This window comes from Nelumbo lutea, chromosome 3, assembly GCF_056320005.1.
Source record: "Nelumbo lutea isolate HS-2025 chromosome 3, American lotus-T2T, whole genome shotgun sequence".
Lineage (NCBI taxonomy): Eukaryota > Viridiplantae > Streptophyta > Magnoliopsida > Proteales > Nelumbonaceae > Nelumbo > Nelumbo lutea.
Window position 1 is genome coordinate 83,607,839 of NC_142686.1, and position 25,381 is coordinate 83,633,219.

The 25,381-nt window shown below is 37.4% G+C and overlaps 1 protein-coding gene across 6 annotated transcripts; it reads left to right on the top strand.

Annotated features, from left to right (window-relative positions):
- Positions 1 to 6,192: 6,192 nt before the first annotated feature.
- On the top strand, positions 6,193 to 24,674 carry LOC148866134 (KH domain-containing protein At4g18375-like). Of its 6 annotated transcripts, none has more exons than XM_088976675.1 (9): positions 6,193 to 6,334; positions 7,083 to 7,709; positions 19,389 to 19,892; positions 20,245 to 20,484; positions 20,607 to 20,870; positions 22,003 to 22,058; positions 22,159 to 22,255; positions 23,165 to 23,324; positions 24,192 to 24,674. In XM_088976675.1, exons 2-8 carry the CDS (start codon positions 7,122 to 7,124, stop codon positions 23,294 to 23,296), a joined length of 1,881 nt encoding a protein of 626 aa, XP_088832801.1. In that variant the 5' UTR covers positions 6,193 to 6,334; positions 7,083 to 7,121; the 3' UTR covers positions 23,297 to 23,324; positions 24,192 to 24,674. The 6 variants fall into 6 exon arrangements, with proteins under 6 accessions (XP_088832801.1, XP_088832798.1, XP_088832799.1 ...); XM_088976672.1 differs by having other exon boundaries at positions 6,209 to 6,334; positions 7,120 to 7,709; XM_088976673.1 differs by having other exon boundaries at positions 6,209 to 6,334; positions 7,120 to 7,709; positions 24,236 to 24,674.
- Positions 24,675 to 25,381: the final 707 nt, after the last annotated feature.

The window sequence follows — 25,381 nt, forward strand, 5'->3', positions numbered from 1 at the left end:
AATTTCAACGGTTGAAATCAACTGCCGACAGTTTAGGTTTCATCAAAGAGAGTGCATCCCCGATCATTCACTTTGTCCGACAAAGAGGTTGATCCTTTCATTATGATCACCCACTCACATGAATTCTCGGACTATCCCAACATACCCAGGTTTTGACCCCTTCTAAAGATCTTACTGATTGGCATATCAAAGACAACCCGATCCGACACCTAGTGCAATGCCATAATCGAGTCTAGGGGTCAGGTGTAACATTCCAGTTTTGCCCATCTATCTCCAAGGTGTAGGGCAATACTGGAATTTTGGTCCAGTTCAAGGTTTCAAGAAAATCCACACTACATGTACCTTAGGTCTCACCTTGGTAGCTAAGACAAGTCACCCTAACCAACTTGGCGGCACATCAGTATTAGCCTTGGTAGGACAAATCTCCTAAATCTATCAAACTGCTGTGAAGATTCTAAACTAACACAAGTCTCATAAGTGTCCAGTTTAAGGGTATTACATAGAAACACACCACATTGACATGAATCAATTATGTACTTTATTCATTTACAATAAATGTAAAAAGGTACATCAATTTGATTGGAGCTAAGGGCATGACTATCTAACATGGAGAACAACTGTTTGGTGCTCTTGCCCCCTAGTAATGTTCATGTCACTCTTTCCGTTGTGGCTGGATGATGCCATTGAGGTTGAAACCGAAACTGAGACTGTAACTAGGATTGGGATGACCTTTCGATTGGTTTCCACAGACGGCGTCAGTTGATGATGCGCGATTTGGAAGCTCCTAGCTAGAGGGTTTTCTAGGTGTGCTTCACGTGGTGAGCTGGATCAATCTGCGAAATAGAGATCAGAGAGACCGGGGTGGAAGACCTGGCGAGGTCGCTCCGATGGTTAAGTCAGTAATATGTTGTGGTTGTGAGCTAAAGTTTTGGTTTCTAAAGAGCTTGAATGTAAAGAATCGTGCATACCTGGGCCTTGGAGGGGTTGTTGCCTTTATATAGCTAAGCTACCGTGGGTCTCACAAAACGGTCCCGGGATCTTCGGCCTAAGTAGATGAGATCCGTTTCTACTTTAGTCGAGGAGTGACATATCAGTTAAGGAAGTCTATCGTCTCTGCCCGATCTGAGTAGTGAGAGGATAAGGCTTGCCGTTATGCGGCGTGATCTCGTGAGGTTTGGGTTTTGCTGGGCAGTTTTTGGAGTCGATAAGTGTCATTCCGGGTCTTAAGCCCCGAACTGGATTAGGTGTCGAAATGCCTTTACGCCGAGGTGGCTTTGTGCTAGGGTGACCGAACACCCGAGCTCTAAAACTGCTGACTAGACTCCTTTTGTTGAGTTGTCACCTACTGGATAGATCGTGTCCACGTGACCTTTACTTGCTAAGTCCTACCAAATCACCCTCCATCAGCTAGTATGGGCATAATGGCCATTTAGTGTGACCATTGACATAAAAGTAACTAAAGGGGCTATAAGTCTCATTATCCCTAAGGTTGTGTTTGGTTTGAAGGAAAAAGTAGGGAAAGGTAGGGAAACATTTACAAACCTTGTATAGGTTTCCTTACCTTTTCCTTCGAACCAAATATAGCCTAAGAGTTAGTTAAGGACAAATCATTAGAGGAAGTTTAATTTCTTTTAAGAAAACACAAGAAAGGTTTAGGGGTGTCCATGAAAAACCGAAAAACTAAAAAACCAAATTGAATCGAGAAAAACAAACTGCAAAATATTGTTAACTGAACCGATCGATTCGATTTTGGTTTGGAATTTTTGAAAAATCGAAGGATTAGTTCGGTTTTCGGTTAACCTACAAAAATTAATCGGCGGTTAACTGAACCGACTAGTATATATTTATATGTATATTTTATTTATATTTTTAATATATGTCACATGTTTTCTATATATTATATATAAATATATATTCATTATATATAAATATATACTTATATTATATTTATAATAATCTATTTATAAATATATTATATATTTTTAAAATATTTGTAATATATTATATATCATTTATTATTTATAATATAATATTATACATATATTTATATAATATATTATAAATATAAAAAACCAAAAAATTGAAGAACCGAAACCATGGAACCAGTTAACCAGTGGTACCGATTCAGTTTCGGTTTGGAGAATTGAAAAAACCAATACCATCGATTCAGTGTGAAAAATATGCCCATGGTTCAGTTAACCAAACCATGGACGCCCTATAGAGGTTTAAGGGATTTACGAAAAAATGGGTAAAAGACTTAAATATACCCTAAAGTTTAAAAATAGACTTAAATATACCTCATGGATTGACCCCAATTGACTTAAACATCTATCAGTAAAATGCCACATGCATACTTATAATAAATCTTTAAAAGCCTATTTTGTCCTCCTATATTTTTCTGTGTGATTCTCTCTATGGTATTATTTATCCTCTTCTTGTTCCGATGATAGAAGAGAAGAAGAAAGTGGGAAAGAGTTGGAGACAGAAAAAAAAAGGGAAATTTTCTAAAACTCATTGAGTTAAAAAAGGAAAAAGTTCAAAAAATATTTTCAAATATAAAATACATAAAAACATAGAAATTACAAAAAGTATAAAAAATTATAGAAATTGCAAACAAAATAAAAAAATATTTTCAAATTATAGAAACTATAGAAATTGAAAAACAAAATTAGAAAATAAAAATTGTAGAAAAAACACCAAAAATTATAGAAAAACAGAAATTGTAAATAAATAACAAAAATACAGGAAAGTTTATAGATTGTAAAAAATAGAAAAATGTAAAAAAAGGAATTATAAAAAACATTGGAAATTATAACAAAACACTAAAAATGCAAAAAAAAAAAGAAAACAAGAAAATTGAAAACTGAAAAAGAGCAATTTTCCTCTAACTCACTATTCAATGGTAATTTGGTCATGAAAATTGTTATTTATGCTAACAAAGATGCCTCTGTTAAGAAACATAATGGTGTACTAATGGAAGGTGTGATTTGAAAAATAAAAACTTTCTGACATGATGAGTTTTAGATATTTTGAAAATTTGTGATAAATTTAAAAAATGTAGAAAAAAAAGAATAATTTGGTTGGACCGGACAGTTGTGATTACCTGTTGGTGAGTTCTTGTTCAAAGTTATTGAGCCAACAAACAAAAATAAAAGATTATTTATGTTATTTTCAACAATTTCCCATTAGAAAAAATAAAAAGGTGATTTAACACTAATATTCCAGACAATGTATCCTCTAGAACCTCAATTAATGTTAAAATGTTAAATATAGCTGAAAACAACAACAGTTGGTTGGCTCTAAACAAAGTCAATTTCTTTATTTGTATGTGTTAGGACACCTTGGGAGCCATTTGAATGACCGAGCATTTTGACTCAGGTTTAGGTCATCGGTAGGTGAGTCACATGGTTCTCTTAGGTTCTTTTTGAAAGTTTGAAAGAAAATAAAGGATAAAAGTGTCACATTTATAAGTCCATGGTTTTCAAAATTGGACCAGACTATTATTTTGCCAAAAACCGTTGATTTGGTTAGCAAATTGTTGATCTAGGTGGTCGAACTGTTTGAACCGTCCAATGGTTTTGGCTGTTTTTTTTTAATTTTTTTTTTCAAAACAGGCCATCCATTCGGTTCGAACAGTCGGGCTGTTGGACCCAGGAACTGGACCCTGACCAGTTCATTGTCCAATTCGGTTTTAAAAACTTTGTTTAAATCCATATTAAAACCCCAAGGTATCTTTAAGTCAATTTCTAAAATACTTAGGTATATTTAAGCCTTTTACCCTAAAAATATTTTAGGACATATTTGAAAGGGCTTTAGTGTTAAGTGAGTTGTTGAAGAAGTTGGCAAAAATAGCTTTCGCAATGAGTTGATTTCTCAGCTCAAGGTAAGCTTTTTTTTTTTTTTTTTTTTTTTTTTTGGCTTTTTTGGTTTTTCACCGATATAGCTTCACGACCTTGCAATACTAGAAGCCATTTTGTAAAAGCCCTCTCAAATGAGCACATGTTATACTAAATGCATGACATAGCAAAAGGTTTAAATATTAATTGAGCTGAGAAATCATTACAACAACATAATGCTTGTGATACAACTGCAAATGCCATTCAATTGTCCGAATTCCATTCCATTAGGTTGTGTTTTATATGGGTTTCCTTGTCTTTTCCCTTCATTTCCCTACCTTTTCCTTCAAATGAAACATAGTCTTAAGGGTGATTTGAATTCAATCCATTCCTAATTGGATCTAATATGAATCCACCCCTATCCAATTTGATTTGATTCAAATATATTTATATTCATATAATAAAGTTTTATATTATATATTAATAAAGTTGATTGAATGTTGTTTTTTACTAAATTTTCATAAGTTTAAGTTTCATGCAAGTAATTATGAATGAATTTTGTTCATAAAATAATATCAACGTCATTTAGTTCACTTTATTAATACTACATTACATTTTGATCATTTTTAATTTAAATATTTATACAATTTAATATCCAATTGTAATCCCATTTGGCATAAACTCAATGGATAAGATATAACTTGAATTTAGATGCAACGAATCAAATTTGGATCTATTGATATCTGATTTGATCCGTTTTGCATCCCTAACTCGTGAAAATGCATCATCAAAATTAAATAGAACCATGGGTCCGTTTGATTCATAGCCAAAATCGGAATTGAAATTGAAATCTGAATTGAAATACATCGGAATCGAAATCGGAATGATCTATTTTATTTGTCTGTTTGGTTTAGACAGTAATTGAAATTGGAATTAGAATTGAAATCAGTTAGAATGTGATTCTCATTCTTAAAGGAAGGGGTGGGAATTGCCATTCCCTCAAATGGGGAATATAGTTCTATTAAAAATGAGAATGAGATTTCAATTCCACCTAACTAAATGGTTACATTTCGATTTCATTCTAGACCCCTATTTCCACAAACCAAATGGCCCACTTTGAAGCATGAACAAGAAGAGTAGTTGCGGAAATATGGGCTGCCCTTGAAGCCCACAAGCTAGCATTGCAATTCCAAAATAACTCCATCATTATAAAAGGAGATTTCCTACTCGTGGTCGGCATCCTTGAGTGTGTCTCGAAGACTCCTTGGAAGTGCCTGGCGATAGTCGAGTGTTTCCGTTTGGCCTAGAGGACCCCATCTAGGATTTCCTACTCCCATACCTACAAAAAGATAATGTTACAACAAATTGGTTCACAAATAAAAGAGAGGATAGCACTTCTATGCTGGGATAGAACAGCTCTCAGATTGGTACGTCCGACATATACATCTCAATGTGTATTGGGAACATCTTTTTTACTTGTCATAAGAATTTCTTAATATATTGTTGGAATGGGCCGTGAGACACATTTCGGATATTAACGCAAATTTGCATATTTAGATGGTGTTTGCTAATGTGGGCACTTTTTGGTCATGGTTTTCGAGAAGAAAATGTTCACACCCAAAAAAGCATATTTACTTGTTTTTTTATGGAATGGGATCTACTCCTCACACATGAGCGCCTCACACATTGGGAACATCCCCCATGAATAATAACTTATAGATGCAGGAGATGTTTCTAATGCATGATAAGATGTGCATGTGAAGTTGGTGTGAGGTGCCCTATGTGAGGAGCAGATCTGGTCTCGTTTTTCATTTCTACCGGATAAGTTGTCAACAACCAATTTTCAGATTTTGCTGTTTTGGTAAGGTCCACCATTTTCCATACAGTAGCTGGACAGTATGGTATCTGGCAACGTTTTTGGACCGTCGTTGATCCGGATGGTCAGACCATTTGACTTGGGAACCGTTCAGGCAATCGGTTCTGTTTTACCCCAAATGCGAAATCTGGTAAAGATCATTGAAAAAGTAAATAAACTATTGAACCGGGCAGTTGACCCGTTGACCCATTCAACGGTTTTTGACAATTTTTTTTTTATTTTACTGTCAGAATGGACCGTCCATTCGAACCGAACGGTCGGATGTTAACCCGAAAGCCGGCGGCAGAACGGTTCCGTTTTCGGGTCGTTTTTTAAAACGTTGTCTATGGTTGTGAACGTTACTCGAATCCGGAGCTTCTTTCCCGTCTCCAGAACCCGCATTTACCCGTTCCGCCTAAAATGTAGAATATTAACCACTTATAGCCGGTTTCCTATCAGAAAAAAGTAAATAAAATTACCGAACAACCCGGTTGTGAAACTCAACTCTTTATACCAACTAGATTGAACCAATCGAAATCCTGACGGGACTTCCTCCACAAAGTCTCGAGCTCAACGAAGTAGCAACTCGTTTGTGTTTCTCTTCCAGGGCTAGGGTTTTTCCTCGGCCTCTTCCTGGTTACAGGTACGTTTCTTGCGCCATTATTTCAACGTTTCTTCTCTTCAAGCTAACTTTTTGAGCATCCTAGAGTTACGGTTTTTTTTTTTTTTTTCTTTTTCTTTCTTGGATTTTTGGTTCAAAGCAAGAATTTCAGAAGTGTTCTATTTTTCTTTTTTTCCCAGAAGTCTTATATAGTTATTTGTTGCATAATCCTCTTGGTTCTGTTAGAAGAAAATCGTTCTGAGGAGTTCCTTTCTTTTGCATTTTTTGTTTTACTTTGGTATTCGTCGTGGTTCTGGATGATGATTTTTTGTCTGGCTGGTTCGTAAAGTAGAAAAGCAAAAAAAAAAAAACCGTGTTTGCTCGTATTAAAGTTTAGTTATTAACGAAACGACGTTGTTTTGTACCGATTAATTAATGTCGGTGAATTGGTGTGTACGAGTAGTTCTGTAAGGTCTTTTGGTATGGTATAGTGTCTATGCCTTTGACATTCTCAAGGCTGTGTTTGGTTTGAAGGAAAAAGTAGGGAAAGGAAGGCAAGATGCAAAATATCGATACACAGGGGCGTATCGGTACTTAAAATAACACGCTTTTATGCTTTTTAGTTTGTTTTTTTTTCAAAAAATTTGGTTTTTGGGCCTATTTATATATTTTTTTTATTAAAAAGAGAGGTTCCCTAAACACCTGTAAATAGGCGTATCGGGAAGCCACCGACGATACGATACACCCGATAAATTTTGAACGTTGCTTATACTGCATTATATCCTTATAGGAAGTGATTATACTGTAAGGTATATTTGATTGGCCAGATATGGGTGAGACTGGTAAGCGCTCCCGTTCACAGAGGGACAATGATGGGGATACCAAGAACCAGAAGAAACGAGCCAACAACAAAGATGATACAGGGGATGGTGAGTTGGTTATTTATCGCATGCTCTGCCCAGATAATGTCATTGGAAGTGTCATTGGTAAGGGTGGGAAAGTAATAAATTCAATAAGACAGGAGACACGAGCGAAGATTAAGGTTGTGGACCCTTTTCCTGGTGCCAAGGAGAGGGTTATAACAATATATTGCCATGTTAAGGAGAAGGAAGATGTAGAGGTTGATGATGACAATGATGATATGAAGCCCCTCTGCCCTGCCCAGGATGCACTTCTCAAAGTACATGCTTCTATTGCTAATGCAGTAGCTACCGCTGGGGATTCTGATAAGAAACGAAAAGATAAGGAGGAGGCTCATATTCTTGTTCCTACTAGCCAATCAGCGAATGTTATTGGAAAGTCTGGAGCAACAATCAAGAAATTAAGAAGCAAAACAAAGGCAAACATCAAAGTTTCCCCCAAAGACGCTAATGACCCTACTCATTCATGTGCTATGGATTTTGACAACTTCATTCTGGTATATCCTATAACCTATTGACAATTTTGAACATATAATTGTATCATGTATTTCTTAAAGGTCTGGATATGGTAAGGTTAGTTCTTGTCTATGCTTAGTGCATTTTTAGGAAGAATAAATCCTAGATAAAGTTGATTCAGAGGTTTGTCTTTTACATTTAGTTACAAGAACAACAGTTTTGGAGAATATTTGGCAATCAGATTTTCTCATAAAATCTTATTTTTCTGCCAGTATTTATTGATAATTTTCGTATGATATTTATCTATGAATTTCTGTATATGACTTTGTACTACTGTTTGCTTTGGATTTATTATAATACACTATAAGTACACTGCATTACATTTACAACAGAAAACCCTTCAGTACGTCACATACTTCAAATAAACCACTCTGTTGAACTTTATGTAACCTTCTAAAAAAAACTTTACCTAGATGCCATCATCTTTTTTATTTTTTATTTTTTTGAGAAAAGTCAACAATTTTATTGATGAAAAGAGAGGTACACAAGAGTGTATACAAATACAAAAGAGGGGTTAGACCCCTGAGAATTACACAGGAGGACAGGAATCACAGTACAGAGTCTCTAGAATAACTCCTAATTTTTCTAGACCATCTGCAATTTTATTTAGTTCCCTTGGGATCCAGGTTAGAGAAGCATTCAAAGGAGCCAGGAGGTCCCTTGCCTCTGATAGGAAGTGACTAAGTCTCCAAGGTCCAGTTTCCTGTCGTTCCAACCATCTTATAGTATTGACTAAGTCACCTTCAATTGAGAAGCTTTGGATACCCAGTTTGCTGACTAGGCGAATCCCTGTTAGAGCTGCTAACACTTCTACCTTTGTTGAGTCAGCTATCCCAATCGGACAACTATAAACCCAGCATGTGTGGCCATTCTCATCTCTTAGAATTCTTCCAATGCCAGCAGCTTCGGGGTTACTATAAGCACTTCCATCAAAGCTGAGAGTCCAGATTCCTTCCCTCCTAACTAAAGGAGCTCTAGTAGAGAGTGGGGTAGGAGGGGAAGAAACCGGGAAGTTATATATGTTTCTGCTGAGATCATTGATACTAACTCCTGTGAACTCCTCTGAACTAGAGGCCCACAAGTTGCAGTAGTGGTTGATGTGGTTGCTCAGTTCACCTTTAGATTTGGACCTATTTTCAAACAGCCGTTTGTTTCTTTCCTCCCAAGTTCCCCAAAGAACAGTGTGCAGTATTATCAGCCAATAGGTCTTACCTCTCTTGCTCAGACCTATTCCTTGCCACTGAGAAATCAAATCCTGTAGATGTCATCATCTTTTTGCCAATGGGGATTGTTTAGGATATATTCCACCATTGTGTGGTTACATAATTTGGGTTGAAATCCAGCATGTTTCAGAAACTCTATCTTTGAAAGTCATTATTCAGTAAAAATAAAAAAAAGTCATTATTCAGTAAAAAAATAATATTTACCGTTGAAAAGTAGACATGTTTTGAAGTCTAATGTTAGTAAATCCAATCTATACTATCTAAAAAGTGTGAATGCAATGTGAACCTTTTTTGGACTAAAATTACCCTCTACTTCTTTGTTTGAGAGAGGGTATAAAAGTCATTTTATTACAGCTTTAGTGGCTACTAAAATGCAATGATAAGGTTGAAGATGTAATTTCAGTTATTAATTTCCACCTCATTTAATCCCCTCTTATACTTAAATTATTAACTCCCATAGTCCCATTTTCTCTTATTAAATTAGATTTTTATTTTTATTTATTTATTTATTTTTGTAAGCAAGGGGACCCATTGGAAACATCAAGAAGTTAAGGATACAAAAAGAGACCCCTCATACAGAGATATGAGTTATGCCTTAGAGGGAGGGGTCTAGGGATCAAAATATGAGTTTTATTTACATTGGCCCTTTTTGCTATGTCATGACCAGAGATTTGTGTCAATATTTTTAACAATATAAACCCATATATTTTAAAGTTGACTAAAAAAAACCATTTTTAATCCATGTGGTGGCTAAGCAATTCAACCATCCAAATCAAATCGATCAACATATGAAGTCATAGTTAGGTAATAAAATTTTTAAAATAGAAATAAATATAGAAACTTACAAAAAATGTAGAAAATATTAGACACATTTATGATATTTTTATTAATCAAATTAAAAAAGTAAGTGTAATCAACAATTATTAATTTTATTTTTTATAAGAACAATAATTATTTTTTATTGGTAATGAAAATGAAATACATAATTTAGAACTGACCAAGAATGAAAATTAATAAAATATAAAATACAAAAATGGAAATTAATAAAATATAAAAATACAAAAATGAAAAAAATACATAAATTTTGCAAAAAAAGCATTTAGGTACATGTATAATATCATATATTTATCATTTAAACAAAATGTAAGTGTGAGATATTAGAATTATTTTTATTCAAAATAATACAAAAGTGTAATAGAAAAACTGAACACATCTATATTTCTATATTTACAATACTATAAAAATATGAATAAAATTGTAGAACTTTCTTTTGACTAAAATACTCATTTTTGAATTTAGTCCCTATTTAATTATGAGGTTAAATTGTAAATTGAACTACTACTTTTCACTCCATTGAATTTTTTCTATTTAAATCTTACATTTTTTTTGATAAATGAACAAAAAAAAGATACACAAAAAAAGGTTAAATATCACTAAAAGAAGAATCTAACCAAACAAGTAGGCCTATCAATGATACATGAAACTTCACAACTCGATCCAATTATCACATATTTGGATGAGGTTTATGTAATCAGATTTGGATTTGTAATCCACATCCGATTAATAATAAAAAACAATAAATAAAAATATATAAGTTTATAGAAAATTTTGGATACATTATTATTATCATTATCATCATCATCATCATCTAGAATTATTATGTGCAAAGCACATGCACACTTACTAGTGTTTTAAAATGTGGCAGTGTGATGGGAAGAATTCCACTATCCTAGGGCACAAGGTGCAAACCAGAATGTGTTGAAATGATACAACATGTCCCCTTTATTCATTCATATGAACATGACCCATTTTCAGTTGATAGGAATGTATCTAGTGCTAAAATTTAGGTCTTTTAATTTTTATATGCGTATGTGTTTGAAAAAAATTGCATGTGTGTTGTTCAAAAATCTTGTCATTATATTACATATAAAAGTGTCATTATCTCTGAAAATCAAGTGTATGTTGCCAATTCATCATTTTTTTTTGATAAATAACATCAATTCCATTAAAATAATGAATAGATACAAGAAGATCCTCTCCAAACAGCAAATACACAAACTACAACAAAGAAAACATGAATGTTGAAATTAAAACAATAGTTACAATTGTGCCCAGAACAATGTTTCCCTATTTATCCCTTGTTTTTCCAAGACATCAGCAAAAGCATTAGCTGATCTCCCAATCCATTGTACTGTTATAGAGATATTTCTTGTCAGCCATTTGAGTTTCTTTAACTCATTTTTGTAGCCCCAAGTGACATCCTCCGGATTATTTAACCAGTCCACCACTGTCTTAGAGTCTCCTTCAATCAGAAGCTACTCCACGCCCACTTCTTTTGCAAGAAGTATTCCTTGTATTGCAGCTAGCAGTTCTGCCCAAATAGAGTTTCCAATTCCTAAAGGGCCATAGTAGATTAAGACAACCTCTCTAGCCTCATTCCTCAGTACACCTCCTATCCCAAAGGGACCTGGGTTACCCTGGCTACTCCCATCAAAATTCAGCTTTAAAGAACCAAGAGGAGGGGGACCTAGATAGTCACTGCCCTTCCCCTGTAGGAGGAACAACTTGCTACCAACTTCCAATCCTTCCAACAATCAGTAAAAGTAAAATGGTTAAATAATTCTAGAGTTTTTAACCAATGTAAAGACTTGAACAAAATGCAGTCCTTTAAGGTTTGACTACTGCTTCCTTTTTCTTGGAAGATTCTGGCATTCCTTTCTTCCCATACTGCCCATAATAATGCTGCTCGTGAGAATCTCTACATTTTCCTTCCCCTGTAGGAGGAACAACTTGCTACCAACTTCCAATCCTTCCAACAATCAGTAAAAGTAAAATGGTTAAATAATTCTAGAGTTTTTAACCAATGTAAAGACTTGAACAAAATGCAGTCCTTTAAGGTTTGACTACTGCTTCCTTTTTCTTGGAAGATTCTGAAATTCCTTTCTTCCCATACTGCCCATAATAATGCTGCTCGTGAGCATCTCTACATTTTCCTTCCTCTTTTATGGGGCCAAGAGAAGAAAGAAGGGTTAAAGATTGTGCTTACTTCTGTTGGCATATCCCAACTAGACCCAAACAAAGATAGAAGCCAAGCCCAGAGCTTTGCAGTGACACTACAAGATAAAAATAGATGATTACAATCCTCACCATGAGATCTGCAAAGAATGCACTCGTTTGGTGAAATACAAAGGACGAGTCTTCTCTTTTGTAGGTTGTCCATCATGTTTACTTTACCATGCCACACTTCCCAACACAAAGCCATAACCTTGGGGGGGACTGGCCTACACCAGGCTTCTTTGAAAGGGAAACTCTGATGAGAGGGAGATTGGCAGAGGAACTTGAAAAAGGAACCACAAGAAAAAGACCCTTTGGGGTGAATGGCCCAAATCCTTTTATCAGGTTTTGAGGGATCCAACCAAACCTTATCAAGGAGACATAGAAGAGTAGACAAACACTTAATTTCCTCATCCCTTAATCCTCTATGGAAACCAAAATCCCAAGGCAAAGTTGGTAAGGATAAGTTCGACGAAAGAAATTTTGAGATCACCTCATTTTTATACAAGGAAACTAAGTATAGTGAAGGAAAAAGGTCTTTCAAAGGGAGATCTCCAACCCAAATGTCCTCCCAAAACTGAATAGAATTACCTGAACAAGCATCATACCTGACATAGCTAAGGAACTGTGGAAGAACCTTGTGAATTGCTTTCCAAGGTGTGGCTAGGTTAGCCCTCCTTGATGCACTAGCATCCCAACCACTCTGAACATCCATGAATACTCTTCACTACTTTGTGTTAGAGTCTATCCCGCTCCAAAGGCCATCTCCACAACCACTTCCCTAACAGAGCAGAGTTCTTTTTAAGCACATTCCCGAGCTCTAATCTTCCCTCCTCTTTGCTTCTACCCACAATATGGTCTTTTTTACCTTCTCCCGGTTCCCACAGAAAATCTCTCATCAATTTTTCCAACTTCTTCGCTTCCCTAGACGGTATTTTAAAGATAGAGAGATAATAGGTAGGTAGATTCATGAGGGTAGCTTTTATCAAAGTGATCCTCCCACCCAAAGAGATATAATTTATCTTCCAATCAGCTAGTCTCTTTTCTAACTTCTCCAAGATTGGGGTCTAGAACCTACTCTCCCTAGGGTTTGCTCCCAATGGAAGCCCTAAGTAAGACAAAGGCTAGGAGGAAATGGAGCACTCAAGACAGCCTGCAATCGCCTCAACCTCCTCAAAAACTAAATTTACTCCGGCTATGTAGCTTTTTCCTAGATTGATTTTCAAATTAGAGACTCCTTCAAAAACTGTATCAATTCTTTCAAAATTTCCACCTTCTCACCGAAACCTCCCTCACAAAAGATCAAGTCATCTGCAAACTGAAGGTGAGTGATTGGAATTCGGTTTGTACCTACTCTCTAACCCCTTATCACATTTTCCCTATCAGCCCTAGTGATAATTCAACTAAATACATCAGCTACCAAGGTAAAGAGGAAGGGTGAAAGTGGGTCCCCTTGTCTGATTCCCCTACTAGCTGGAAAAAAAATCCCTCACCACCCCGTTTACTAGGACGGAATAGTGACAAGAGCTAAGACAACCAGTCATCCAACTGCACCATCTTTCCCCAAACCCACACTTCCTCAAAACCTCTAGTAGGAACTGCCAGTCCACCAAATCATAGGCTTTCTCCATATCAAGCTTACAAACAAAGCCTCTTTGCTTGGACCTCTTCATCTCTTCCATACATTCCTTGGCAAATCAGAATCTGATCAATTATCTGACGCCTTTGGGTGAAAGCCCCTTGAGCCTGACTAATAATGGAGGGGAGGATTTTATAAATACTAGTCACCAAACTAATTGGCCTAAAATCTTTAGGATGGAGAGCATAAGCTTTCTTTGGAACTAGGGCCAAGAATGTGGAATTAATGCCTCGACTGACTATATGCTTCTCTACGAACTCATTAAAAACCTCACAAAGATCATCTTTTATCACCTCCCAACAATCATGGTAAAAAGCCATTATAAAACCATCTGGTCCTGGAGCTTTGGACCTATCCATCAAAAACACTGCCTTCCTAGTCTCTTCTTCCTCAAAGTTTCTTTCCAACCACTGATCTTCCTCCAACCTTGACCAATCAATCCCTTCGATTTCCCTCCTCTCTTCCAAGGGTCTTCTGTAAACCGGTTTGAAATGTTCCACAAACTTCCTAGCAATATCATCCTGGTTAGTGAATTCCTCCCCCCCACCTCTTAGACACAAAATTTTTTCTCCTCCTCCCATTTGCTATATCATGAAAAAACTTGGTATTCCCATCACTTTCCTTAATCCATCTATGCCTCAATTTCTGCCTCCAACTTATTTCTTCCCTCAGTAGGACTTCTTCTAAGTTCTTCTTCAACTGTCCCCTCAGAACTCTCTCCCCCTCCTCTATTCTAGATTGAGCCTCTCTTTCATCCAACTCTTCTATCCTAGAGATTAGATTCACTTTTTGCTCCTCAAGTCTTCCAAAATGTTCCTTATTCCAAACTTTTATTTTGGCTCTTATCCTCTGTAGTTTCTTGTGAAATTTTATCCCTTTCCATTTTGCCCCCCTCAATTCCTCAACCCACCAAAATTTTACTTTATTCACAAAATCCGGGTGGGTTAGCCACATGTTTTGAAACCTAAAGGGTCTAGGTCCATTGATAAAATCTTCCACACCTATTCTTATAGGACAATGATCCGAGGTCACCCTAGGCAAAGCTCTAGACACCAAGTTTCCCCAGTAGTTCTCCCAATCAACATTAAAGATAAACCTATCCAATTTTGACCACAAGGGCACTTCCTATAAGTTAGACCAAGTAAATCGAGCTTGCACTAGTGGGATCTCCTTCAACTCACAATCAGCAATAAAGCTATTAAACTTTCTCATGCTAGTTGTGATGGTTTGTTGGGAGTTGTTAGTTTCTCAGAAAATCTTATCACATTAAAATCCCCTTCCAAACAACATGGACATTCCCATAAACCTTGAATTGCATACAGTTCCTCCCACATGTCATTCCTTTCTCTATAATTATTGGGACCGTAGACATTAGTTAACACCCAAGTGAAGTCATCCTCTACATTCTTAAATTTGATGGAAACTGAGAATCTCCCTATTAACTCCTCCACTACCTCTACTACATCATCTTTCCAAAGTGTGACAATCCCCTCTGAGGCTCCCAAGATGGGGCTGAAATCCATCCTACTCCTCTAGACCTCCACACACTCCTCATCCATCTTCTATCCAGCTCTGACAACCTTGTTTCTTGCAGCATAACAATGTCAGGCCTTTCCCTTTTAAATAAGCCCTTAATCACCCTCCTTTTCCTTGCACTCCCTAAACCCCTAACATTCCAGCTAACTATCCTCATAGGCACAAACCTATAGAACACCCTCAACCTTAAACTACAACTCCTTACTTCAATACCTTTCTCCCATCTCCTCTACCACTAAACTCTAAGTTCCCTTCTATGTCACAAATTAATCTTTCCACCTCCGACCTTTTTTTTCTTTTTTTCCTCCCTCCTCTTATTGAATGTTTCCATCTGTTCACTCCTTTCACCCCTTGCATCAGCCTAATCCCCCTCACCAAAAACCTCCACTAATGAGGTCTGAAGTTCTCCTCTAACAGGGTCATCCCCTTCCTTTCCCCTACCCATGACCACTTCATTGAACCCATCCATATATTCTTCATTTTGTTTGAGTAACTCAAACTCTGTGCAAATCAGTCTCCAAGCTTCATCTGATTCTTTACTCTTTTCTTCAAGATTGCCTTCCCCAACTCTCCCTTCTTCCACCTCTAAGCATACTTTTGTCGTACATTCTGGATGGGATGCTGGTACATCTGTTTCAGGCATATCACACTGGTTAGTATCCACAAATAAACTGACAATCATACCTAATTGGTTAGGGAGAGCATTCGAGAAGCTAGGACTGGACTGTTTGCCAAAGACGACCGAGTCTGGTATCATTTCCTTACAAGGGAACTTTTGTAAAGTGTTCATGGTAAAGTTAACAGCAACATCTAACTTACTCCCTTGAAGACCCGACTCCAGTACTCCCGTTTCTGGTTCATCCTTATCCAAGTTCAATAGAGAGGGTCGAGTTTTTCCTTTTAAATCCCAAGAGCCCTGAGAGATTACGTTGACTTCCTCAGCTTGAGATAGACAGAGCTGTCCAGCATTTGCAGTGCCTCCTGTACTTCTTTCTTCCTTGGAATAGTCTGCAACAGTCCCCTCTTCTTCTAAGAACAGAACCTCTGTATTCAAGCTTCCTGTTTCTATCAAGTTTTGTCTTGTGCCTCCTGTACTTCTTTCTTCCTTGGAATAGTTTGCAACAGTCCCCTCTTCTTCTAAGAACAGAACCTCTGTATTCAAGCTTCCTGTTTCTATCAAGTTTTGTCTTGTGCCTCCTGTACTTCTTTCTTCCTTGGAATAGTCTGCAACAGTCCCCTCTTCTTCTAAGAACAGAACCTCTGTATTCAAGCTTCCTGTTTTTATCAAGTTTTGTCTTGTGCACGGATCGAGACTACCCAGACTCGAGGCTCCATCTGACTCAAAGTCCTCATCACTACTGCTTTCTTCTCCAGGCCAAACACCAGATTCTAGCCTTTCTAACACAGACCGCTTGATGCTTCTTGGATTCCGCCTCTCAGGCGATAGCCGATTCAGGTTCTTCGCTGGGATCCACTGCAGGGAGCAACTTGAGTGTTGACTCTGCCCTCCCTTTCGAGAATGAACTGAAGAACTCGAGGATGAAGATGATAGACGGTTAACATCGTCTATCAGAGGTTCCCTCCCACTGTTCACTTGCTGCATTAAGTGATCACGTGACCTCCCTGTCACATGTGGACTTAAGTAACCATGTGACCTCCCTGTGGTCATGTGTGGACTTAAGTGACCATGTAACCTCCTTGTGGTCACGTGTGGACTTAAGTGATCATGTGACCTTGGCTTCTTAGAAATGGACTCAAAACTGGGCACAACTGAATAAGATTTTCTCTCCCTTAGCCCAGGAGAAATAAGAGGGTCCACAGGTTCAGCATTCTTGTCCGACCCCACCTGAATATTAGGCCCACCATTTTGACCCACCCCCAGTTCACCCAGTTTCTTTGTTGGCCCAAAAGTTGGCTTTTTAAAACTTGCTTCTTCTTTACTCCCCTCCCCAACCTTGAAACTTTTCGTGGCATTGTTCCCAACCACCTGTGAAAAAGACCTGCTGCATGTCAGAGGGGTTACTTGTGTATTAAGTCTCTGACTTTCCAAAAAAACCCTTGTTTTTATGACTCCCCAAAAGCTGTTGGCCCATTTTAGTGTAAAACCCAGATTTTTTTGAGAATTCCAATCTGCTTCCTCCACATACAGCTGCTTCCTCCACCTGTTCTCCTCCCTCCATTCTTGCTTCAATGGAGGAAGCCAACCAAACTGACACGAAAACTCCCTCCACTCTAATCTCCACCTTTCTTGGTATATCTTCGGGCCTCACTCCGTTAAGAAGAATAGCTGCAGAGTGGAGGTCTCCCCAGTAAGCACCATCCAATTCCCTTCACACATCACTGCAATGGCCTCTGCAGCTTCTCGCCTTCACAGATGGAATGGCAGCCCTATTATCCTTATCAGAACCCCATCTTCAATCGAGAAGTTCTTGGCATTAGAGAGGGGATTCCATTTGAATGCTGTGACAGTCCCCAGATCAGTCTGGAAGTTGACAGCCGAGAGGTCTACTCTGTTCTCCCTAAAATCAACTACAACTTTACATTTATCAAAGGGAGTCACAATAAACTCATGCTTCAGTTTCAGATCCCTGCTCTACTATAAATTTGTTCTCCCACTCTTCCTTCTTCGAGTAATCCAAAACCCTGCATTGACCATTGGCTTTTGCTAAGATTACAGATCCCTGCTCCATGCTTCCAGTTAAGGTATCTCTCTCGACCACCCCATCTTCTTTTCCTGAACTCTCCTTTGTTCTTGTTACTCCATGGAGCAAAAATTCCTGAAGCACCTTACTCACATCCCTCCACCCCTGGTTTTGTTTTCCTGCTGCGAAACAAACCAACTGTTTCTTTCCTCCACCGAAGAACTCAGCCAGAGCTATGTAGCACCCTTACACATTCTTTTTGATCTCAACAGTATATTTTTTACCTTCATCAACTGCAAGCTCTTGACTGTTATTTTGCTTACCTTTCAAACTAGCCCCTTCCACAAACTTCTGCAACGATTCCACTACTTTTGTTCCAGACAACAGAACCATAGCCCTCCTTGCTTCCCTTATCTTCAGACTCAGCTTTCCTCTACCTTTCTCTTCCTCAAACAGGAAAACCATAGCTTCAACCTTCAGATTTCTTCTCCATCTTCCTGCCTCCACAAACCTTTTCTCCATTCCCAACCTTTTCTCCATCTTCCTGCCTTAACAATTGTTTAATTTTAAAAACCAATACTTATCAATCATTTTTGAATAATAAAAATTAGCTCAGTATTTGAATAAAGTAACAGGAAATATTGTTAAGAGTCATTGGCCCTTCATAATCATTAGTAACTTAGACATTTGTAGTTGGGAATTTTCAATCTTGATCTTGTTGGATAACCCATTGAACATGACAAAATCAAACCAGACCTACAAGTTTTACCCTTTAAATTTATGCCACAAGTTGAGTGATGAGCTTGAGTCAGTTTTCTCTCCAGTTTCATGTGGAGGCAAAATAATTCACATGTACCTTTAATTTGACGCATGTTGTAACTTGTAACTGTTAGAAGTTATTAGGTTCATACGCAAAATTCATAGATTACCTGTAATGTTGATGTAAGTCTGGGTCTGACATTGATTTTTAAACTATGTACAAGATAATGATATGTGGGTAAATTCCTTCTGTTTATTTGTTTTTGACATCTAATTTCTTCCTATTTATTCCAAAAAGAGGGGACTACATAGAATGTTTATGTACTGTTAGGCCTAAACATGCTTTTATGTTACCCTATTGTCCTTCTCTTTTCAAAAATCTCAACAAATAGAAAAACAGGTAATCGCAACAGCAGCAGGCTGGCCTATAAATTTCATCAAGTTCTGCCATATGAGAGGCTGCCTTTCCTTAGCAAGGAAACCCTCTTTTGATGCTTTGACTTCTTTAATGCAAAACAAATGCATTGGAGTGAAATAGTATTTTACTTGATTTACATTTGGGATTTACGTGGGGATAAAATGTGCTCTTTCCATTTTATTCCAATTACTTCTATGGCTGTTTACTTATTTCCCGCTTCCTGATTTACTCTCTTAAAATATATGTTTCATATATTATTCATATTCCACAAGATGTCTATTGCAAAGAAATATAGTTATTGTGATATCCATTTTATTTGAAATTTGTTGAAATCTTGAATTTCTTGTGTTTAACATATCTAATTTGTGATCTATTATCTTTGTGAGTAGATCTCTGGTGATGCTGAAGCTGTGAAGAACGCACTATATGCAGTGTCTTCTATCACATACAAGTTTTCTCCAAAGGAAGAAATTCCTCTTGACACAACTGTTCCTGAAGCTCCTCCAAGCATCATTATCCCTTCAGATGCCCCTATTTATCCTGCTGGTGGATTTTATCCAAGTGCAGATCCTATTGTTCCACCATCTAGATCTGTTCCCTCAGTAATTGGTGCTACACCACATATACCTGATCTCCATGGATACACAGATTCAGGAAGTGCATGGCCTCTCTATTCTTCATCTTCGCTTCCTGTAGTTTCAAGTTATGGTGGTTTGTCTCAATCTGAAGAGTTAGTAATAAGATTACTGTGTCCCTTTGATAAGATTGGGCGTGTTATTGGCAAGGGAGGAAGTTCCATCAAGAGTGTGAGGCAGGCAAGTGGTGCTCGTATTGAGGTTGATGATACTAAGGGTGATCGTGATGAGTGTCTTATCACAGTCACGTCTACAGAGGTTAGGATTTTATCCCTTACATTTCTTTTTTCCAAAGGTTCTCATACAAGTGTTGTCACGAAATGCTTATATATGTTTCTAATTCGCTTAACATTTTTCTTGCATCAGGATAGTGTATTTGAGTAATGCGAGGGTTTAGTATATTTTTGTCTTTCAGATTGCATTATAAAATCCTCCTACTCTTTCCTGAATTGATAAAATGGTTAGGGTTATCTGCTATGTCTTCCATCTTAATAGATATTCTTGGCAGGGTTTTGGTTACAATTTTTTTCTTCCATCTCTCCCCCCTGGATCTTCTTCCCATGTTTCAGGCTTATTAAAAAGCTGTTTTGTGGCATCTGTTGATTGGCAGGCTTCGGATGATATGAAATCTATGGGAGTTGAAGCTGTTCTACTTCTGCAAGAGAAAATAAATGATGAAGATGATGATACTGTTAGCATTCGTCTCCTTATTCCTTCTAAAATTATTGGTTGTATTATTGGAAGGAGTGGCTCAATTATAAATGAAATGCGGAAGAGAACCAAAGCCGATGTCCGTATCTCCAGAAGTGAGAAGCCTAAATGTGCTAAGGTCAATGATGAGCTTGTTGAGGTCTGTATCTCTTGCAGTTAATTGGAAGTTTCTCATTTTTAGTATATTTGTTTATCTCAAGCCAACCTTAAGTGGAAGTGTCATCATCAAAGTTGAGTTTTTCATTGTTATTGCCCATTCAGGTTGTTGGAGCTGTTAGCAGTGTGAGAGATGCACTAATTCAGATTGTACTGCGGCTTCGGGACGATGTTTTGAAGGATAGGGATAGTGGTCGCAACCCCCTTCCTGTTTCTGATTCTCTGTACTCTTCTGGTAGTGGTCTTTCAGTACCTTCAGTCCTCCCTAGTGTTCCACCAGTTGCTCCTTTGGGTTATGATCGGGTTGAAACTGGAAGTGGCTTGGGCATGCTTTCTTCAAGCAGCCTCTACGGATATGGATCATTGTCGGTATGTTCCTTTCATCTAGCTGGAGAATCAATTTCTTTCTTAACCAGTTGGAGAATCAATTTCTTTGCTTTCTTCTTTTCTTTATACTGTTGAAACATAGGAAAAAAAAAAAAACTGGGAAAGGCTCAAGTTACAATCTCAAGAAATGCCTCACCAAGTATGAAATTAAGTCTTGGCCTTGTGCCTCTCATTCCAAGTCTTCCTTGCTAAAGAAAAACATTTTGCCCCTTTTTTTATATATATTTGTTTGTACAATTCTCTGGATCAGAGTATTTAAATGATTGCGTGTTAGCAACCCAAACAAACTACTGCATTGAGTTCCAGATGAGCACCATTTACTGAATGTCAACACCTGAATATTATATTTTTCTCAGAAAAATATTATATTTACATGAAAAAAATGATTTTACTTCAATGCTAATTCTGTTCCGTTTCCTTTTTCGTTTTCTGTTCTTCCAGCCTTTCGTTGGTCTGATAACTTGACCGTTTGTTCCCCTGCCACTGCTTTCATTCTAGCAGTGTTTTCTCTTCATTTCATCATTAATTATATCATTATTATTATTATTATAGGTAAAATGAGCCTCTTGAAATGCTTGCATTTGGCAATTAGTGGTGATTTGCTAATTTACCTAGCTATGAAAGGACACTCTTTGGTTGCCATTTGCTTGTGTAAGAGAAATTAAGACTTGACATAAAACATTCTTCTAGTTTTCACTTGGGTGGTCTCACACTCTATATACATCATACTTAAAGGCACTGCAAAATTGGTGCACAATTCTATCAATCTGGGCCTTCCACTTTTTATTTAAAAAATCTTGTAGACCAAACATTCAATCCTATTGAATGAGGTGGTGTACTAGGCCACCGAACCTGTATATGCATACATGGCAGAGATGATTGTATTGGATGTATAAACAGTTGTATTGTGGTGATTTATCAAAAAAAAAAAAAACAGTTGTATTGTGGTGATTTATTATTGTGGCGCTATGCATTGTTCACACTGAAGCGAGTACATACAGTAAGTAGCCTTTTTGTTCCGGCTTACCTTGTATATTAGCCATTTGTGTAAACTTTTCTTTTTTCCCCCTGTGCTAACCTTTTATATCTTTGGACTTGCTTTTTTTCCCTTTAGGTTGGAGAGAATGGTTATGGATCACTTTCTTCGTATTCATCTAAGCCATATTTTGGGTTTGTGTTTGGCCTGAGTTCATATCTTTAGCTGCATTTCTTTCAGGCTGACTTTTTTTTTTTAATTTGGCGGGGTTTTATATTCCATACTTCTGCACAGGTTGCCTCCACCCTCAAATCTTGAGATGGTGATCCCTGCAAATGCAGTTGGTAAAGTGATGGGAAAAGGTGGTGCAAACATTAGCAACATCCGAAAGGTTGGTTTACTGTCCGTTCTACTCAAAAGGCAAAACAATCATTGGACAGACTTCTGTATGTTTGATGATTGTATGATTTATTGTTTATTAACTTGTGTTTATAGATATAGCAAAGGTTACTTTTCTAAGCTATTTGGCCCCCTGAAGAGAGATTACACCGGCAGAGCTGCATGAATAGTCTGTGGTGGAAGGACAGGTCATACTGTTTCAATGGCCATGTATTCATTGTTCTCTCATTCTCTTGAACCATGAATTGATGATCCCCAAAGTTCATACACTCTTTATTCTCTTTCACCTGTCTGTGCAAGCATTGATGAAATGAAATACTGATGGTCAACTGAGGGAGATAGGATTCAGTCCTCACAAGGCCATGCTCACTCTGTACTCACAGCCACTTGCAACTGTGTTTTGGGAATATCTCTGTACTTTTATGCTTTTATTCATGGGGAGATATTCTCAATGCATGGCTACAAGTGACTGTGAGTACGATATCACGGTCTTGTGAGGACTGAACTCGAGTTCCAACATAGGTTGAATTATGTTGGTTACTAGATTAAGAGATCTTTGCTTGCCTTTCTGTTCTCTAGCCAGTTGGCTCTACTGAAAACTTATAAGTCTATCATATTTACTTGATGAATTCATATGCTTCATTGGTTACATGTACCATGGTTTCTTTGTTGAAATAACATCTGGTTGTGTTGTTTAGGAAATTTGTAAAGTAGCATGTCCATAATATCATCATTTCTGAGGTTCTGCATTTCATGACCTGGGTGGCAGCAACAAGCGTGTGTTGTTTAACTAGTGTCTGTTATGATTCATTTAAATCATTTTGTTAATTGAATGGAGTATTTGCCATCAGCATTATTACTTTAAGTCAGCTTGATGCATGCGTTTTGTTTTTGGTGGCAGATCTCAGGAGCAACCATAGAGATTCTTGAATCAAAATCTTCTCGTGGTGATCGAGTGGCTCAGATATCTGGCACATTAGAGCAAAAGCGTTCAGCTGAGAACTTGATCCAGGCATTCATAATGGCAGCATGAGAAAGATAATCTATCCAGTAAATTGAAGGTGAATTCTAGTTTCAATTAGGAGTTTTCTTACTTGGAGGTTCCTCTCTGTTGTAGTTCATTTAGGTTTTCATTCCAGAGAGGAACTTAAAGTTCCTAGTATCCTCATACTGGAATTCTTCTTGCCTCCTAAAGAGTGCCAATTCGAAAATGTGTGGGTGGATTCACATCTGACTTCTGTCGGGGGCTGGGTTACTGTCTATGCTGCTGAATCTGATCTTCATCTCCAGTTATCTTAGAACTTATAGGATCTTTCTTTCCTTTTGTTGGTGTTATTTTAATCATGCCTTGTCTTTAAATGGGTGGATCCCATTTTATTTCCAGTTGCGCTGTGCTCTTTAAATTCACACCACGACGTATTGCCAGTGATGATCACAACTGTGTTCACTGCTCGTAAATTCGTATTATATATTAATGTTTTATGTTATCCTTGCCCTCATTTATTTTCTTAGTAGGATCATGTGTATCAATTATACACAGTGCAACGTGACTGGTTGTTATCTTTGTCATTGATATTCTTCTGGCCTGGTTCGTGCTTGCAGTGGAGCTTGATATCAGAAAAAGCCATGTTGTAAAATTATAATCACCCCAGGATTCATTGGATCCTTCCTTTTCTCGATTCTAAACTTGAATTGATGTCTAACCTCAGTTTAGGGGGAAGTTCATTTTGAATTCGAATTAATACTTTTAGGTGTTAGGCCACTTTCACCAATATGCTTTTTGATTTCTGCTGGCCCTCAGCTCTTGGTACCTTTTTTTTTTCCAGCAAAATATCATATCATGCTTGCAGCATTCTGTACATTTTTCCTCTCAATAGTCTCACCTAAAAAATTTTAGAAATGAAATGCCATTATGTATTATATTCCAGGTGCTGTGTTGATTGTTTTCTGTTATTCTTTCTTCATGTCAAAGTTGATTCAACCGCACAAGCTTTCAGCTTTTCTTCTCAAGTGTTGGACTAACAGGCCATTTGAAAGCAATCATGCCTTTTAGAACGATAGGTTTTTTTTGTCTTTCAGCGTTTTCCTTGCCATTCTTTGAACTAGTGATGGCGGAATAGCCAATTCAGGAATCATGAAGTATGGAACTATGGATCCTTTCAAAAATGAGTGCTGTTGGACTTGATGGGTTGTATACTGGACTTGAGGACTAATTTTTGACGTGGTGAAACCAGGCCACATGTTACATATGAATGTAAAAAAAATGGTGATCGGGCTGGTCTTTTTGTTTTTTTTTTTCAGCCAATACCCTCCAGGTGTATCTTACCAATTGCAATGTACTCTGTTATTGGTTGGACTTGGGCTTTTGTTGAACTAACTTAAAATGATAGCAGCCTTTCAGATTGTCTGAAGATTACTCTTTTTCGATGTTATAATTCATGGACACTCGTTGATGGCTGCATCCTTTATGCCTGCCAAATGACAATTATTTCTGATTTGATTTGTACGTGAAACGGTGATTGGCTGCCCGTCGTATTATTTTGTCTGAGTTCACATCTGCGCTCCACAAGACATTATCGGGAGATGTGAACTCATTTTGTCTTTGGTCATGCCACTAATAAGTGGTTTGCATGCATAAAATCAGCGGCTTTCAATCGATGTTTCTGCCGTATAGGGCAGAGGGCTGCTTGCTGCTTTTGTAAATTCTAAACCCTCCCCCCTCTCCCCCTCTTCAAACCTTCTAACTCATATCCTCCCCCAAAACCAGTAGGGGTTGGCATCATGGCATGTGTGATCCAAAGCCTCAAAGCCTGTATCTAATTTCCTGTAATTAAGTTAAAATGATACGAATAAATGTAAAAAAATTTAATTATTTGATTAAAAATGTAGAAAACATAAACAATCTAGAAGGATCTTTATTCAGCACTATATACATAAGTTTGTGCAATGATTTAATTATAAATACTAAGGGTATTTTAGCAATTTCAATGTATGAATTGATGAGGGTTGGGTTTAGCCTAATACTTCACCCTATCTGTACTTGTGTGTTCATATGGGCTGTAAAATCTCAAAATCCTAATCCTAAAATGTTGGTGTGTTCCCCCAGTCATATTTCACC

What these genes read in the sequence shown, in the direction of transcription:
- LOC148866134 (XM_088976675.1), top strand. Translation starts at nt 7,122, where the DNA reads ATGGGTGAGACTGGTAAGCGCTCCCGTTCACAGAGGGACAATGATGGG. An exon ending in ATTTTGACAACTTCATTCTG is followed by an intron (nt 7,710 to 19,388) that starts GTATATCCTATA and finishes CTTTGTGAGTAG; the next exon opens with ATCTCTGGTGATGCTGAAGC. An exon ending in TCACAGTCACGTCTACAGAG is followed by an intron (nt 19,893 to 20,244) that starts GTTAGGATTTTA and finishes GTTGATTGGCAG; the next exon opens with GCTTCGGATGATATGAAATC.